The sequence below is a fragment of the Symsagittifera roscoffensis genome, chromosome 4 (assembly GCF_963678635.1).
Source record: "Symsagittifera roscoffensis chromosome 4, txSymRosc1.1, whole genome shotgun sequence".
Lineage (NCBI taxonomy): Eukaryota > Metazoa > Xenacoelomorpha > Acoela > Convolutidae > Symsagittifera > Symsagittifera roscoffensis.
Genome location: NC_087065.1, coordinates 15,458,415 through 15,473,631, shown reverse-complemented (window position 1 = coordinate 15,473,631; position 15,217 = coordinate 15,458,415). Strand labels below are relative to the sequence as shown.

Sequence of the window (15,217 nt, the reverse complement as noted above, 5' to 3'; positions counted from 1 at the left end):
AGAAAAACAACTTCTTGTGAATGAATTCAGTTTCAAACACAACATCACCTTATCATGGCGAGATATGTTATTGAGTCGTGGGTTGATGCAAAAAGAAATAGGGTTTGAGGAATTGTTTTAAGAAGTTGAAAATAAACATGTAAGAACATTTTGGTTTTTTGACGAAGATTTAGGATTGTTTTGCTGACCAAATCATATTTAATTTATTATTTTTTGACTTGAATTGTTAAGCGGCAGGGTCAGCACATTGCTTTATCTTGTCTACCATCTAAAATGAAGAGGAACTTCGGATCAATTTATGAAAACAGTAGATGAAATTGAGAAGTTTCACTTCAGGGATTGACTCAGAAAGGCATCGTTTTACTTAATTATTATGTGGTCTATTATTGCTGGTAGAAAACTGACTGAAGTTCAATGCCTCAAAAAAATTGATTTTTTTAAATTTTGTATTTAGAGTTAGTAAAATTTAGGAAACTTAAATTTTCAAATTATGCAGCTGCTGGAAAATTCACCTTTTCTGATCGAGGTCAAATTTTCACGCTATTTTTAAATATTTTTCAAGTTTATTTTTGATTTAAAAACAATTAGATGTTCAAATCTCTCTACTCTGAATGTTGTGGTCAGAAAAATCTTTTCCGGGTACTTAGTGCAAAATCAGGTGTCATAATTAATTTAACATCTGAATAAATGTGTTAACGACAATCTGAATAAATGTGTTAATGAAGCACTTACAATCGAGAAAAACCGGCATAAAACTTAAGATAATTTAGAGCTAGTAAAACGATTGAGTAGAGCGTATGTCTACTAAATAAACTATGAAAATTGATTTTCACAGCCTTAAATAGTGCTTTCCGACACTAAAAGATGAATCTGAAAAAATAGTTTTTTCGGGAAGAAATTTTATTTTGTTTTTCTTGTTCACTTTTAAGGAAGAAAACTAATCAGTTAAAGCTAGTTGAAGAAAACTAGGCAGGTAAAACTAACGCAATTCATTTTCATCTGACCATTGAAATTGGACTGGGTCGAATGATATATCATATTAAAGACCTTTCAGTCGTAATTCCGAGTATATTGAAAAATTTTCGAAAAGTTGTTCCTGTTTCAAGAGACGCCGGTGTAAGGGTTTGAGTTTTAGTTCAATTTTGAGCCAGGAAAGCGGGCAAGCAGGCTTATTATGGAAAGACGGCGTGAAACTTTTATTCAAGCCCTAAAAATTCAGTTTTGTTGTTGGTTTTTGCTCATTTTTTGCCTATTTTTCAATGAATCTCGAAAATGCTTAAGTTTTAGACTTTCGATCAGATCAAACCACACACCAAAAAGTAATTTGAAAAAAAAAGACAAAAAAGATTTATTTTGTTGTTATTTCAAGGAACTGGCTATCCTTCCTTGTTCATTTTTGAGGTTTTATAGTCCTCTACGATACTATGCCTCATATTTCAAAAATGAACAGTTTTTGAAAGGCCGAAAACTGCTCCGCGAAAACCAGATGGTTGAAACACGTTCCTGGAGATATACCAATGATTTACAAACATTATCTTCAAAAATTGTTCTTTTTCGTTTAAACTTGAACAGCAGAATTCGATACTACAGGCAACATTTGGATGACCTGATTCAAAAAAGCTGGAACGAATCATCAAGTTTCTTGTGTCACCTTGTTCCTCGGCCTTTAAAAACAATTGCAAATAGAAAACATCTAAATTTGTATGATTTGTGATGTGCTTAAATAAGCGTAGAAACAATAGCTGTAAATAAATTAATGAAGTCTATTAATAATTTGTCAAATGCACGCAGTTTATTTGAGTTTCACTCTTAATGACGAAAGGCTGATTTGGTTTGGTAGCATAAATGAGACAAAAAGCGCAATCCAATGAACAGACAATCATTTACGCATTCCCATACAAAAATAATTTGATTTCAAATCAAAAACTTCGCATGATGAGCAAAGGTAGCAAGCATGTCAGGTACAATTTACAATTTGGCCGTAAGAGGGCGAATTATTTCACCAGGTTCCCTCTTTCTAAGATGAAACAACATGTCCATTAGATATAGAAATTGAATACGAATGATAGAACGAAATTTCCAAAAACAGATCAAACTGCTTTTGTAGTCAAATCCATGGGTGCAGAAATAGGTGATACCACCGACGCACAAATATTAGTGGTGTTTCCATTCATTTGGGGAATAATTTCAGATCTGGAGTAATTATTATTATTGATAACAGGTGTTTCATAACCAATCGGAACCGGAACCGCATAGGTGTATCCGTTTTCTTCGCGTACTTTAGCCGAAACTGAAATTTTGACAGCTTGCACGTGACGGGGTCCAAACAGATGATCTCGATACGCGCTGCTGTTTGAGAATTTCAACTCTGGACAATATTGACATGAGTTTATTCCTTCGGCTAGCTGTCCGTCGGCCATGTGGTTTCCAAACTCGGATTCCACCACCGGTTTTCCTTTCTTCTCTTTTGATCTGGCGTTCTGGAACCACACTTGCACTACTCGTTTGGAGAGGCCGAGTTCGTGGCCGATTTGTTCGCACTCGCCCATGCTCGGGGTCTTGAAGTCGAGGAACATGGCTTTGAGAGTTCTCACCTGGAATGGAACAAATCTGTTATATAGACTTTTCAGATACTACATCGGTTCACTGTGATGTTTCAAAACTATAAAATGCTAGATGTTTGAAAAAACTGCACCATTTAAAAAACTATATAAAAATCTGGAAGATCGTGAGAAAACATAATATACAAATTTTTAACCATGTCTTCCAAAACTTAAAAACTTGAATAAAATTTGATTTAAAATTGCTACAAGCTAACAAAAAATACAAAAAAAAACTATTTTTAATTTCGAAGGTAATTAAATTTCAAGCTTTTTAGAGATGATTCCAGACTAAATTGTGTGTGCACCTGTACGTTTGACAGATGAGTCCTATGTCGCTTTTTGTCATCATTGTTTCCGAATAGTCCGAATGAACCCATTGAGGCAGCAACAGAAGGGGAGGAGGCAGAGTTCAGGGTGGATGACGTCATGAACTCGCTAGCTGGACTGACTGCCGAGTCACTCAACTTGTACGACTCCTCGCTACAACAGAAAACCATTTAAAAACTATACTTCTGCGCATATAGCACAAAACATACAGATAGCAAAAAGATTTTTAAGTTGAAAGAAAAATAAACAGACCATGCTCTTATTAAAAGCCAAATAAATGAAGGACCTCAACGACTTGACAAGAATAGCTTAATATGGCTAAACAAAACATGTAAAAACGCAATAAAGTAGCTTCAGAGAAAAAAGTGTCAAGATGTCATTTTTTCAAAGATCAAATATTGGCTAAAAATTCTGTAACATGCACCTTATCAGATAATGAGATGACATGTCAACATCAAAAGCTTGGTTTTTTTTGCTATTATGATTCCAATAACTTGTATTTTGTAAAAAAAAAATGAAAATCTTACTTCGATCCGTCAGAATAAAATGACACTTCATGCAGTTTTGAATCATCTCCATCATCGAAGCACTTTCCTGTCGACACCTGAGAGACAATGTCACTGAAAGAACTCTTGCCACTTCCCGAACCGTCGGCTACTCCAAAAGACTTCAAAGAAGTTCCAAAGTTTCGAGAAGCTGCCGAGACAATCGAGCTCACAGATGCGACTAGCGATTCCAGTGGTTTCGGATCGTGGGTCGAAACAGCCGACGTCAAGTTTACACCCACTAAACCAGACACCTTTCCGTCACTCGGTTTTGACCCGATTGTGACGTTGGGAGGCGCCGAGGATCTAACTACTCCTGAAGAGTCCAAAGTGCTCGGTGCAATTTGGATTGCGTTTTTAGCTCGGTCCGAATGCTCTTTTTGCACGTGTTGGCTCAAATGAGATTTGCTCTTGCAGATAGTTTCACAGTAGGGACACTTGCAGTGATAAACTGTGTTTCCGATAACCCGACATTGACCTCGTCGTTGTCTCGCTCGGGTATTTTGATACCACACTTGAACCACACGACGACTCAGTCCAACCGAGCTGGCAATCGTTTCCATCTCAGTTCGACTCGGGTTGCTATTTTCTCCGTATTTGGTGTACAAAATCTCAAGCTGATCTGGTGAAATAGTAGTGCGCATTCTTCGAAAATACTCTTGAGATCCGGCGCCATTGGCATCGAAATGACCTTGAGCATCACTGAGATACGAAGCGTTATTCGATACTCCGTTAAAGTTACCAGATTTATCCATTGCTGTAAACTTTTCGTTAATGCGCTGCATAGCATCCAAATCATTACAGCTTTCATTCTGTTGGTCTTGCTGAGAAGACAGTCCACTAATAGTCAAAGCAACTTGCTCAATATGTGCCCTTTGGTGTGCATCGAGCTCGTCTTCTGAGGCCAAAATAGCCGGACACAAACTGCAGTTATAATAGAACTCTTCGTCATCTTGGGTGTTCTGAGAGAACCCATCATTGTCCGACTCATCTTTTATCACAAGCTTGTTCGACTCGTTATCTCGGTTACGTAACTTAGCTCCCGCGGCTTCTCTGCTGGAAACTTCCGCTGCAATCTGATGGGCTACCGATGACGCAATCGAACTCATTACGTCATAGTTAGGAGCAGGTTGCGGCTCGACGACAGTCGTAAAATCTTGTGCAGTGGTGGGAACTGGATCCTGTTCAGCTTCGTTATAAGTGCAAGCGCCATGGTTAACTGCTACCATGTTGACGACCTCTTGAACTAATTTAGTGGCGTCATGATCAAGATTACTTCGAGAGCTTTGCGTGCTGCTAACCGAATTGGGTCGCAAAGCCGAAGAGTCGCTGATCGAAGAACTGCTTCTTGGTTCATTAACGCAGACACTCACCTGAGGAACTTGTCCATTTGAGTTTTCAGGTCCAGACAATTCCATGCTTCGTCTTGCTTTCTGGCGCTGGTTTTGGAACCAAACAACAACGACTCTGGGTGAAAGACTTAGGCTCTTAGAGAGATTTTCCAAATCATCGTCACGAGGATATGGGTTTTGGTCGAAAAAGTCTTGAAGGGACTTTATTTGGTGATCTGTAAATCTAGTCCTAGTAGCTCGCTTTGACGACATATGTTGCTGATTCTGTTGCTGCAGAAACATCGTCATTGGCGACGGTGGTTTACCTGGTGATGTTGTGCCGAAAGCACTCAAGTTGAATTTCGTTGGGTCGAACTGGCCTGGATTCGAACTGCTGCCAGGAAGCAAACTTTGCATGTTATTGAATATCGCCTGCTGAAGAGACAAGGTGTTCTGAGACACAGACGAACTTGATGAACTAGTTGCACATGAAGGCGGGTTGTTGAAATTGTAAGGCGAATCTTTATCTTTCTGTCTTTCTTTGAAAAGAGTGTTTCTAAACCAGTGCTTAATAACTTTAACAGGCAGTCCTGTTTGCTGCGACAATGCAATATATTTTTCTTCGCTCGGTAAATTGCTGATGTCAAAATTTTGCTTCAAAATTTCCAGTTGAGGTTCTGAAATTTTGGTTCTTGGTTGCTTCTGAGAGCTCTCAGGAGCTACAGACTCGATAGTTTTCCCTCCGTTTGCAGCCGAGGCGATCATAGAAAGAATCGGATTGTTTGCGAACATCTGAGATCCGAAGTTCGAATTTGCAAGAGCAGCCGCGGGTAATATTGCACTAAGAGCCGCTGGGTTCTGCATGAACAATTGCTGATAAAGCGCCGCTTGTTGTAGAATGAACGCGTTTGTAGCGTTAAGTTGGTCTCCCGAACCAAAACTTGATCCTGAATGACTTTCGCCATCAGAACCTCCGCCATCCGACTCACTTTGCGTTAACTCGTCGCTGTAAAACATGTTATCATCATCTTCATCCTGAAAGTTTCCAGAACTTTCGCATCTGGGCTCTTCGGCTATTTGTAGGTTCCCAGGTACTTTTCTCGTGGGAGTGGAACTTTCAAACATCCCCGATTCGATTTTAACACTGTTTTGCGTCGAAGTTGGAGAGTTATTTGCAACAATCACAGATTGGTATTTTCCTGTGGGTAAAATTTCTCTGCTAGTTGAAGAGTTTTCAGTTGTGGTATTAATTTTTTTATCAATCTTTATTGAATTGGAACCATCATTTTCGCCAGCGTTAGTATCATTAGTATTAAGGATTCCGCTGGCTGAGTTTTCATCACTCGAATTTTGTCCACTAATTGAGATTTTGAAAAGTTCGTTTAGCTTTGAGTTCTGAGATGTCAATTGCTGTTGGTCCATGGCGCCCTCTTGTGACTGTTGTCCCACTTGTGGAGTTGCATTGTAAAGAGGCATCAAAGAGGACAACAGTTTTTGATGCTGTAGCAAAAACTGCTGTTGCTGTAAAAGAGCCATCTGCGTTTGTACATCAAGAAGATTTGTGTTTTGCAGTTGCTGTGTAGCCGCGAAAGTGTCCTGGAAAACCTTCAAATCATGCGGAGATACTTGCATACCCATGTTGCTTAAAAAATTCATGGCTGCTAGCGATGACGTCATGGCATTTGCTGACTGTTGTTGCTGCGAGAGAGATCTAACAACGTCGTCAAAACTTTCAGCTGTCGTCTGCAGGTTAGAGCTACTGTTGTCGTTGTTGAGCCCATTTGTTGAGTCAACAGATGACATTGAATTGCATCCGGGAGTCAACTGAGAGCTACATGCCATTTCGGAGTTGCTGGAATCCGGACTTGATGAACTTTGGTTGTTGGCATTTGATTGTCGGTTAACCGTTTCTTTATGCAGCAGCGAGGCCAAATGGATCACGAGAGTTGATTCCGAGGAATACGCAACGTCGCATGCTTCGCATCGAAACGGCTTCTCGGCTCTTGTCGGTTCGGCAGAAGCTGATACACGAGAAGCGTTTACTTCAGAAGCCGAACGCTCCGAATTGTTAATTGCTGGGACTTCGGTGTGGGCAGTGTTAATATGCGATTGCAAATTAGATTGCAGAACATAAGCGAAATTGCAGTTGCTACAGTGATGTGGTCTTGAACTTAATGAAGACGCCGAGTACTGCGAAACTATAGGTAATGAATCCAGAATGTCGTTTTTGAAGTCGGCCTGAGAGTTTATTTGACCAGAATGCTGATTAGAACAACTGGAATTCAAAACATGCGTCGAAAATGTCGTTTCATTCAAAAATGTTGTTAAGCATGTCGAGCATGTCAACGCTAGAGGTAAATGTCCGACGGTATCGAAAAAATGCAGTATCAAAGTTTCTTCGGACAGAAAATTTTGTCCGCATTTTGGATCCCAGCACGGCAAACTTGAGTCTTGATCCGCATGCACCGCGATATGGTTCGACAACGCATTGTGAGTCGGGAAATGTTCTTTGCAATCCGGAATCCCATAGCAAACATAATTTGTGCATGACTTCGCATGGTTATACAAATCAACAGTGTGATTGAATTCTGATCGACATCTATGGCATCGATATTTTAGGACACCAGAAATGTTAACCAGTGCATTTTGGGAATTTGATGAACTTGCTGCGGGGATTCCAGAAGCAACAGGTTCCGATGTACTTTCAGAATTTGACTTAGCAACTCTAGGAGTAGTCCTAGCAACTGGTTTAACACTCATTGTGGGTTTAACAACTGACAGTAATGCTTCAATACATTCCGTAGAAACTCGGTGGTCTTGCATTATATGTTCTCTGAGCAAATCTCGAGTTCTTGAAGGTTTAGCACATAAAGGACAGTTGAACGCTTCGCCGTAGATTTCGGAACTTTTGGCTGAGCTTGAGTTCGAACTCCCGTTTCGGTCATTTCCGCTGCAATTTTCAACCGAAACTTCGAAGAAATCATGCCAGGAATTCGCCTCATTTGAACTATTTCCAGATTGCAGTTTTTTATTGCGAAGTTTGGAGCAATGTTGAGTTTGTTGCACATGTGAAATGATTTCAGGTTTGGACATGAAACCCGAGGCGCATACTTTACAGTTGACTTTGGCACCCGGTTTTGACGTAAGCGACGTGAAAATTTCAAATAGTTTGACCGCCAAAACATGCGCGTCGGCAGTTAAATGAGCATTCAATTGTCCAATACTTTTTGCCTGGAAGTCGCACGCATTGCATGTTATCTGTATTGGACTTATCTGATGAATTATGGTAAATATCGCATCCAAGTTTTCGTTTCCCTCTTTCAAATGGTTGAAAATTTGCACCTTTTGCTTGTGTTTTTCAGTTTGTGAGTGCAACGTGAAGTTTGCTTTTAAATTTGTGGAGTAATTGCATAGTAAGCATTTGAAAGTGTTGTTGTTAACTGTTGAGTAATCTTGAGAAGTTATACTTGTTCTATCTCTCAATGCGTGATTCTGAATCAAATGCGCATCATCGGAACAAAACCTATTGCACAAACTGCACGTGAAAACTCCGCTTTCGTTCACGCCAGCGCTGTTTGCGGTCAAACCTGCCGCGTGGTTAATTTGGGGTAGAATCCCGTCCATTCCTCCGATAAAAAGAGATGCTTCTGGGTTCGATGTTACGGCAGCTACCGCCTCTAGCTGCCTTTGCAGAATTAAAGACTGCAAAATGTCGTTTGTAGTTTGTTGCTGTTGGTTCAAAAGCGCAGATGCCAAATCGTTCGCGGAATTGTTGCCAGAATTCATCGAAAGCAGCGCGTGTTCGGTAGCTATGTGCACTTTAAACGAAGCGGCATTCACGGTTTGAAACTCGCAAGCTGGACATTTAAAGAAATTTGTCGATTGCATGTTGGCCCCAATACTTTCGGATAAATTTGAAGCGCTCTGATTGGCTCCCGACTGAGTAACTGCCGAGATTGTTGCCGAGGTTCCATTTGATGTTTCTTCAAGCGTCCCGTTGTTTCTTTTCAGTTCCTGGACGTTGTTCAAATGTTTGTCAGATTGCATGTGTATGCTTAGGTTGCCTTTTGTTGTCGTCGAGTAATTACAAACTTCGCATTTGAACGGTTTATAACCACAGGAATACGTCTCGCCGCGAGCAAGCTTCGGGTGCGGCTCGTTAGTCGTGCAGTACTCGCATGTGTTTAGACTGTCCGAGTGTTTTTCTTTCATATGGGCGTCCAAAGTCTGTTGGTACTTATAATGCCAGTTGCACTTGGGACATTTTAAGGTCTTGCTTGAGTTCCTTGAATGACACATTGCCATATGAGTTAAAATGTTATTAGACGTAGAGTTGAAATCAATAGTTGCAGCCGAGTAATTTCCCATTCCGTTTTCAGAGCTAAAAATTGAGCTGATGATATCGTTCGCGTCTTCATCTTCATTTTTGACTCCGGTGCCTTCCTGGATTAAATGCTTAGATGCCAGTTTTAAACTCTCCAGTGAAACCTCCCGGATGTTGTCGAGACCGAGCACAGCAATGTCTTTAGTCGTTTCGCAACTGCTGGTCGGGTGGAAAACAACACTGCTTTGAGACTCGGCAAAAAATGAAAAGTCATCTTCAGAAAACTCGCAGTTATGGCAAACTTTTCCGTGCTCTGAAAGTCCTGACAAGTCGCTGTATGAAGTATTGCATGCGAAACAAAGCATGAAATTCAAACTACCGTTTTTCGTTTTCTGGCAGTCCAAATTTGCTTTCAAGTTTAAACGTTCAGACGTCAGATCTCGTTTTGTGATGGTCAGTATTTCGTCAGATATGCTTCTCGAATCCTCCGAGTAATCTTGAAACGTGAACACATTTGCAGTCACGACTTTGAAAATTCCTTCCGAGTCGATTCGGACCGACAACGTACAAGTGCTGTCCTCGGAGTTAAAGGAAATCACGCCTTCGAATGACACTCCGCAGCTCGCGGAAGGGTCGACTGGACTAACTTCTAGCTTGCACGACATCTTCTCGGAACTCTCTGTAGCGATCGCACTGCCATTTATTTGGCCGAAATCTAAATCTGCCGACTCGTTTGATAATAATTCTGGATTCGATTCTCCTAATACGGAACTTGAGTCATCTATTTCGATTTTGATTCTCTTCGGCGCTGACGACGTGTCGCTGGCAGAACAGTCGGGGCTTTCGTTCTCGTGTTTCGTCTGAATCTTGGCTGGCAGTGGTTCGGATGACGTACAAATGACTTCATTGCTTTCCGTTTTATGTTGGGTTAATTTGGGCTCAATTTCGGAAGTGTTCAACTCGTCAGACACAGGCGGCGATGAGTGATCGTCCATGTTGCATTCAGTGATTGGGCGTTCAATTCTAGTCTGTGATAATTATTTGATCAACTAACTAGACCACTAGTTTTAATTATAAATAATCAATTCGGTAGACTATTTAAATGAGATAAATGAGGTGTTCGTTTCAGCAAAGTCGACCAGATTGTTTATTGCTCTGCCAATGCTAAAACATTGAAAGATAGTCTCGTTTCGCTTCTCGAAAGAAGAGAATTTAAGCTAAAGAAACTGCATGTGTTTGTAAAGAAATAGAATCAACTATGCCAAAAGAGTAATTAAACTAATGATTAATTAAGTTGACATTACGATTCTAGTGTGCTCATTAAGACGATAAAACCTTTTCGTTCCGTACTTCGAAACCATGTTTACCGTTCGTATCGCTTTTGGCGCTTCATTTAATTGAACGACTCATTTTGAGACTTCAGGCACCTTTACCATCTCCAGTCAAAACTTCAAAAACCTCAGCGATTTATACTCATTACGTCTGATTTATTAATTGCATTCGCTAACTATTATTTTCTTCGTCTCTTAAACAGAACTTAACCAACTTCACCGGCCATAAAATTGATTAACAAAGGAAACAGCGGCTACTCGTAAATTACAGCTACATTTGTAATTTTCGTCATATTCTTCATTTAAATATTTTCTACGTTAGGTAAAAAATAAAATAATCAGCAGAAAACAGCAAAAACACGTACTTTAATTGTTAACCAGATAGTTTAATTAAACCGTTCGTTATAGAAAGTGCAAAACAACGCGTTTAATTAAATTCATATAAATGAATAAACAAAGACTGAGTACCACATTAAGACACCGAGGCGTGTATCTGTTGGTTCAAAAATTTAGCCTTTCAGACGACCGAAACCGATTGAAATAAATTCAAAAATGATAATTTCCAATTCGCGAAAGGGGATCAAATATGATAGTTGTGTCCCTGGAAACAACAAGTATGATAGATGGGTCGGGTCAGCGACTTTTGAGAAAATTTCAAAAATACAATCAAGCAAATGCTCTGCCTGCTTGAAGTTTTTAAGCTTTAGGGACCCAACTATCGGGTGCCGGACATCAAACCGACGGGACTTATAGCCGAATCGTTAAATTAGGAACTTGAAGTCATTCCTAAGACGTGTGTTATTAGCCAACGTTATTTTTGTAAAACCTCTTCAGTTCGAAAACTTCTGGATCGAAAAAAAACTTACCCGATGTTTGAAAATGTTAAGTGCAATTTGTGCTGAAATAATGAAATTGAAACAATAAGTTTGGACTTGAAAGTGACGACAGCTTGAAAGCTAGATTACTAGATGTTTGAATTTAGAATTAGATCGAAGAAACGGTGCAAGTTGCTTAAGCTTTTTAACTAACGCAGTTAACTAACTTCTAATTAGTAACTTGATTTACTGAACTAATTGTAAAGTTGATGCAAATGTAAGACAGCAACTCGAATTATAGCTAATCTAACCCATTATAATTGTTACATTATGCTTACTAACCCACTAATAAGCAAAGTTGCAAACAGAGAACATAAATTTATAATTTCTACTAATCTCATTACGAGATCACGTGAACTAATTAGACAACTGGAGCGAAAATGTGCATTACCTGTCATTTTGACGCATACGCGACTTCTAAACTAACTAGAGGCGTGTTAAAAAAATAAATGCGATTGTAGAAATCGACTTTGTTGAAGTAAAAGCTCAGAATGTTCCGACTTATTCAAAAATTTCCAGCAACTTTGTCACGTAGACTTTCGCGATTGAATTCTAGAATTCCACTGGGTGGTTTCTCAGAAAAAATTGTGGGTCTTATGCACTAAAAGGCCCAAAATCAATTTTTCTACATCGTAAGCTTTATCAAATTTGATTGAGTAATTTTAGCCAATCAAATTCAAGTTACACGGTCAGGCATTCCGATCAACTTTTCTAGCATTGTATTGCACTATTTCAAACTATTTCTCTAAGTTCTGGTCTTTAGAAAAAAAACGCAACACCAGAAAAACATCGCGCAACTTAACAAAAAACTTTATGAAGCTGACAAAAATTGAAAAACAGAAGCTTACAGATTAGATAGAAGTTCATAGAAGTAATAGATTCGATCAGTATTGGAGTTAGAAGGGCCAGGGGGAAGGGCTAGTGGTAACCTCCTCCCCCCCCCCCTCTCTCGGAGTCGACCCGCTCGCCCTAAACTTTTCTATTAAATACTTATTTTGAAGCACCCACTGAAAAAACGCTATTTATTGTCAAAACCGTCCAAAAAGTGCGCAAAAATTTCGTTTATCGTTTGTTTTATTTGCAAAAGTTGCCTGCGGCTCAGAAAATGTTTTATAAATAGGATCCTTATAGTGATAGTGTTCTAAGAAAGCTTGGTAAATCAATTTGGCTGGTTTAAATAAGGTTCCCCTCAAGAATAAAAAACTAAATCCGCGCCTGGGTCAAGTAATTTTTTTTTAAAAAGGTTACAGTTACATATTCAAAAAACTACGAAATAATAAATTGTTCTTAGTAAATTCAAAATAGCAAAGAAATGGCTTGAACTTTGCAAACTTATCACTTGTGACTTGGCTGTCTTCTTAGAAACAAAGCGAAAACTTAAGACAGAAACAAAGATAGCTGCTTGCTATGCAAGTTGCACAGAATGTTCCGACCAGCGTGGCTAAAGAAAAAAATCAAAACTTAAATTGAATTTTTGTTTCTCTTTTCTTAATTTCCTGTTACATTATTCAATCGCGGGCAATTTAGTTGCAGTAATTAAAGTTGCAGTAGTGACGATAACCGAAAAACATTAAACCAGTTTTTTCGACACCGAGGCAAATTTTTTTTTTTTCGTATTGCCAATCATTAAGAAAGGCAAACAAGACTGCTCGTATCAGGGCGAAGCCCTGAATGTTCCGACTGCCTTTTAAGGTTTTATGGAGCAGTAATAACATCAAAAAATTAAATGTATCAAAATAAATTAAAATTTTTTTTCTTAAATTTGAAATTTTTTATGGAAATCATCCCCCCACACGCCATATTAAGTACAAAAGGATAGATTTCGCTCCTTGTAACAAATCAATTATGGCAAATAAGCTTCTTTCAACCAATTTGGAACGATTTTAAGACGGATTAAATCTCCGCTTACGCGATAATAGCGCGAAATATATTGCGCGTTAATTGTCCCAAATTGGCCAAAATGGCAATCTTTAAACCCCCATAACTTTACGAAAAATGATCACAGGTGAAAAATCTTTTCAAATTTGAGCTCAGGACAACAATACCTTTCGAATGATGGCTAGTTAAAAAGTCGAAATTTGTCTGAAGAAAAAAAAAACCCACCCGAGCACAAATATTCCGTTACTTTCGTATCGAAAGTCGGAACAATTAGAAAGACTGTTATATTACACCACACTTGACCCCTGCTAGTTTTCTTCGAGGAAGCTAAATCTGGCTATTAAATAGGAAACACTACGCCATAGTTCTTTCCAGTATAATTGTTCCGACTTTCGATCGGGGTAGGTTTTTTTCGGGGTAGGTTTTTTTTCTTCAGACAAATTTCGACTTCTTAACTAGCCATTTTTGATGGAATTTTTGAATATCATTCAAAAGGTATTGTTGTCCTGAGCTTAAATTTGAAATATATTTCACCTGTGATCATTTTTCGTAAAGTTATGAGGGTTTAAAGATTGCCAATTTGGCCAATTTGGGACAATTAACGCGCGATATATTTCGCGCTATTAACGCGTAAGGCGTAAGGGGAGCTTTAATCCGTCTCAGAACTCATTCCAAATTGGTGAAAGAAGCTTATTTGCCAGGAATGATTTGTTACAAGGAGCGAAATCTATTCTTTTGTAGTTTATATGGCGTGTGGGGGGATGATTTTTATGGATTTAGATTTTTTTTTTTTTTACATTTAATTTGTTAATGATATTTACGTTATTGCTGCTTCATAAACCTGAAAAGGCAGTCGGAACATTCAGGGCTTCGCCCTGATACGAGCAGTCTTGTTTTGTTTGAATTAGATGAAATTTTAGATATTTTTGGAGTGTGAATGGGTATTAAGTAAACACGATTTGTTGAATTTGCCATTCTTAGATTATAATTTAAAAGCTTCAGAAAAAAACGACTTGACTTGAAAAACAGGATAATTCAGGGCTTCATTTTGATACCAACAGTCTTTTAAATCAAATATTTTACAATAAAAACAAGGATAGACGGTTGCTGTGCAAGTAGCACAGAATGCTCCGACCATAGTCTTATAAAATAGAAAAAAAAATGTTTTTTCGAATTAGTGTCGTTTTTTTTTGAATGGTGCGATAAAAGAACTGAACAAGAAAGTAGATCTTAAGAATATTCCACATTCATAGTAAAATAGGCCAATTGGTAAGCACTTTTGTAGAGAAATGAACTAACTATAATCGAAAAAAAATTAAGTTTTTACGGCTTGAAATAAGAATAAATAAGCTATTGTAAGCCTCGACGCTTACCTTATTAGATCAAAATCAGAAAAAATTCAAAATTTCAAACAGGTTTTTCTCCACACTGAAAAAATTTTCAAGTCTTTGGAATCAAAATTGAAAAGGCGTTAAGGTGATATATAATTCGACCCATTCCGATAATCATTCGTGATAATTGAGATTGCTTGGAAAACAGAGAAAAAGAAAAAAAGTTAAAACACTCCCGAATACAAAGTTCTTCCGCATTTTTCAAATGGTGGGAACAACATATGTGCTTTTACATTACATTGAATTGAAATTGTCTCCAAAGTTTCAATTTTTCGTTTCAAAATTTGAAAAAACATTGAGAGATCATTTGTGTTTGCTCAGACCAATTTCAGTGCCCTACCCTGATTTTAATCTAAAAATTCATTGACCTGGCTTTTTTCGTGTTTTTATGGGGCTAGCAAAAACACCAATTCAGCTAATTTGGGGTTTTTTCTTATGAATTTTTTGGTATTGCGTGCGGGGGATATTTTTGATTGTTCATAACAAAAAATTTATCTTTTTGCTTAGAGATCAGGGTTTTCCTGATACCAGCTGTCTTGTTAATGATTGCACCGCTCTTAGATTCAAAATGTCATTATTTCTGGCCTATATCAAACAACTCAAAAATGTTTT

The 15,217-nt window shown here is 38.4% G+C and overlaps 1 protein-coding gene across 9 annotated transcripts in view; it reads right to left on the bottom strand.

Moving 5' to 3' along the window:
• Window positions 1–1,676: 1,676 nt before the first annotated feature.
• The window catches only part of LOC134845240 (zinc finger homeobox protein 3-like), an 89,475-nt gene continuing 75,934 nt past the window's right edge, over window positions 1,677–15,217 (bottom strand). For all 9 annotated transcript variants that reach the window (XM_063862166.1, XM_063862162.1, XM_063862161.1 and 6 more), the window contains exons 2-4: window positions 3,458–10,294; window positions 2,909–3,083; window positions 1,677–2,594 (exon numbers count right to left, since the gene is read on the bottom strand). In XM_063862166.1, the coding sequence (XP_063718236.1) occupies window positions 2,091–2,594; window positions 2,909–3,083; window positions 3,458–10,125 (7,347 nt within the window). In that variant the 5' untranslated portion in view covers window positions 10,126–10,294 and the 3' untranslated portion in view covers window positions 1,677–2,090. The remainder of the gene's footprint in view (window positions 2,595–2,908; window positions 3,084–3,457; window positions 10,295–15,217) is intronic.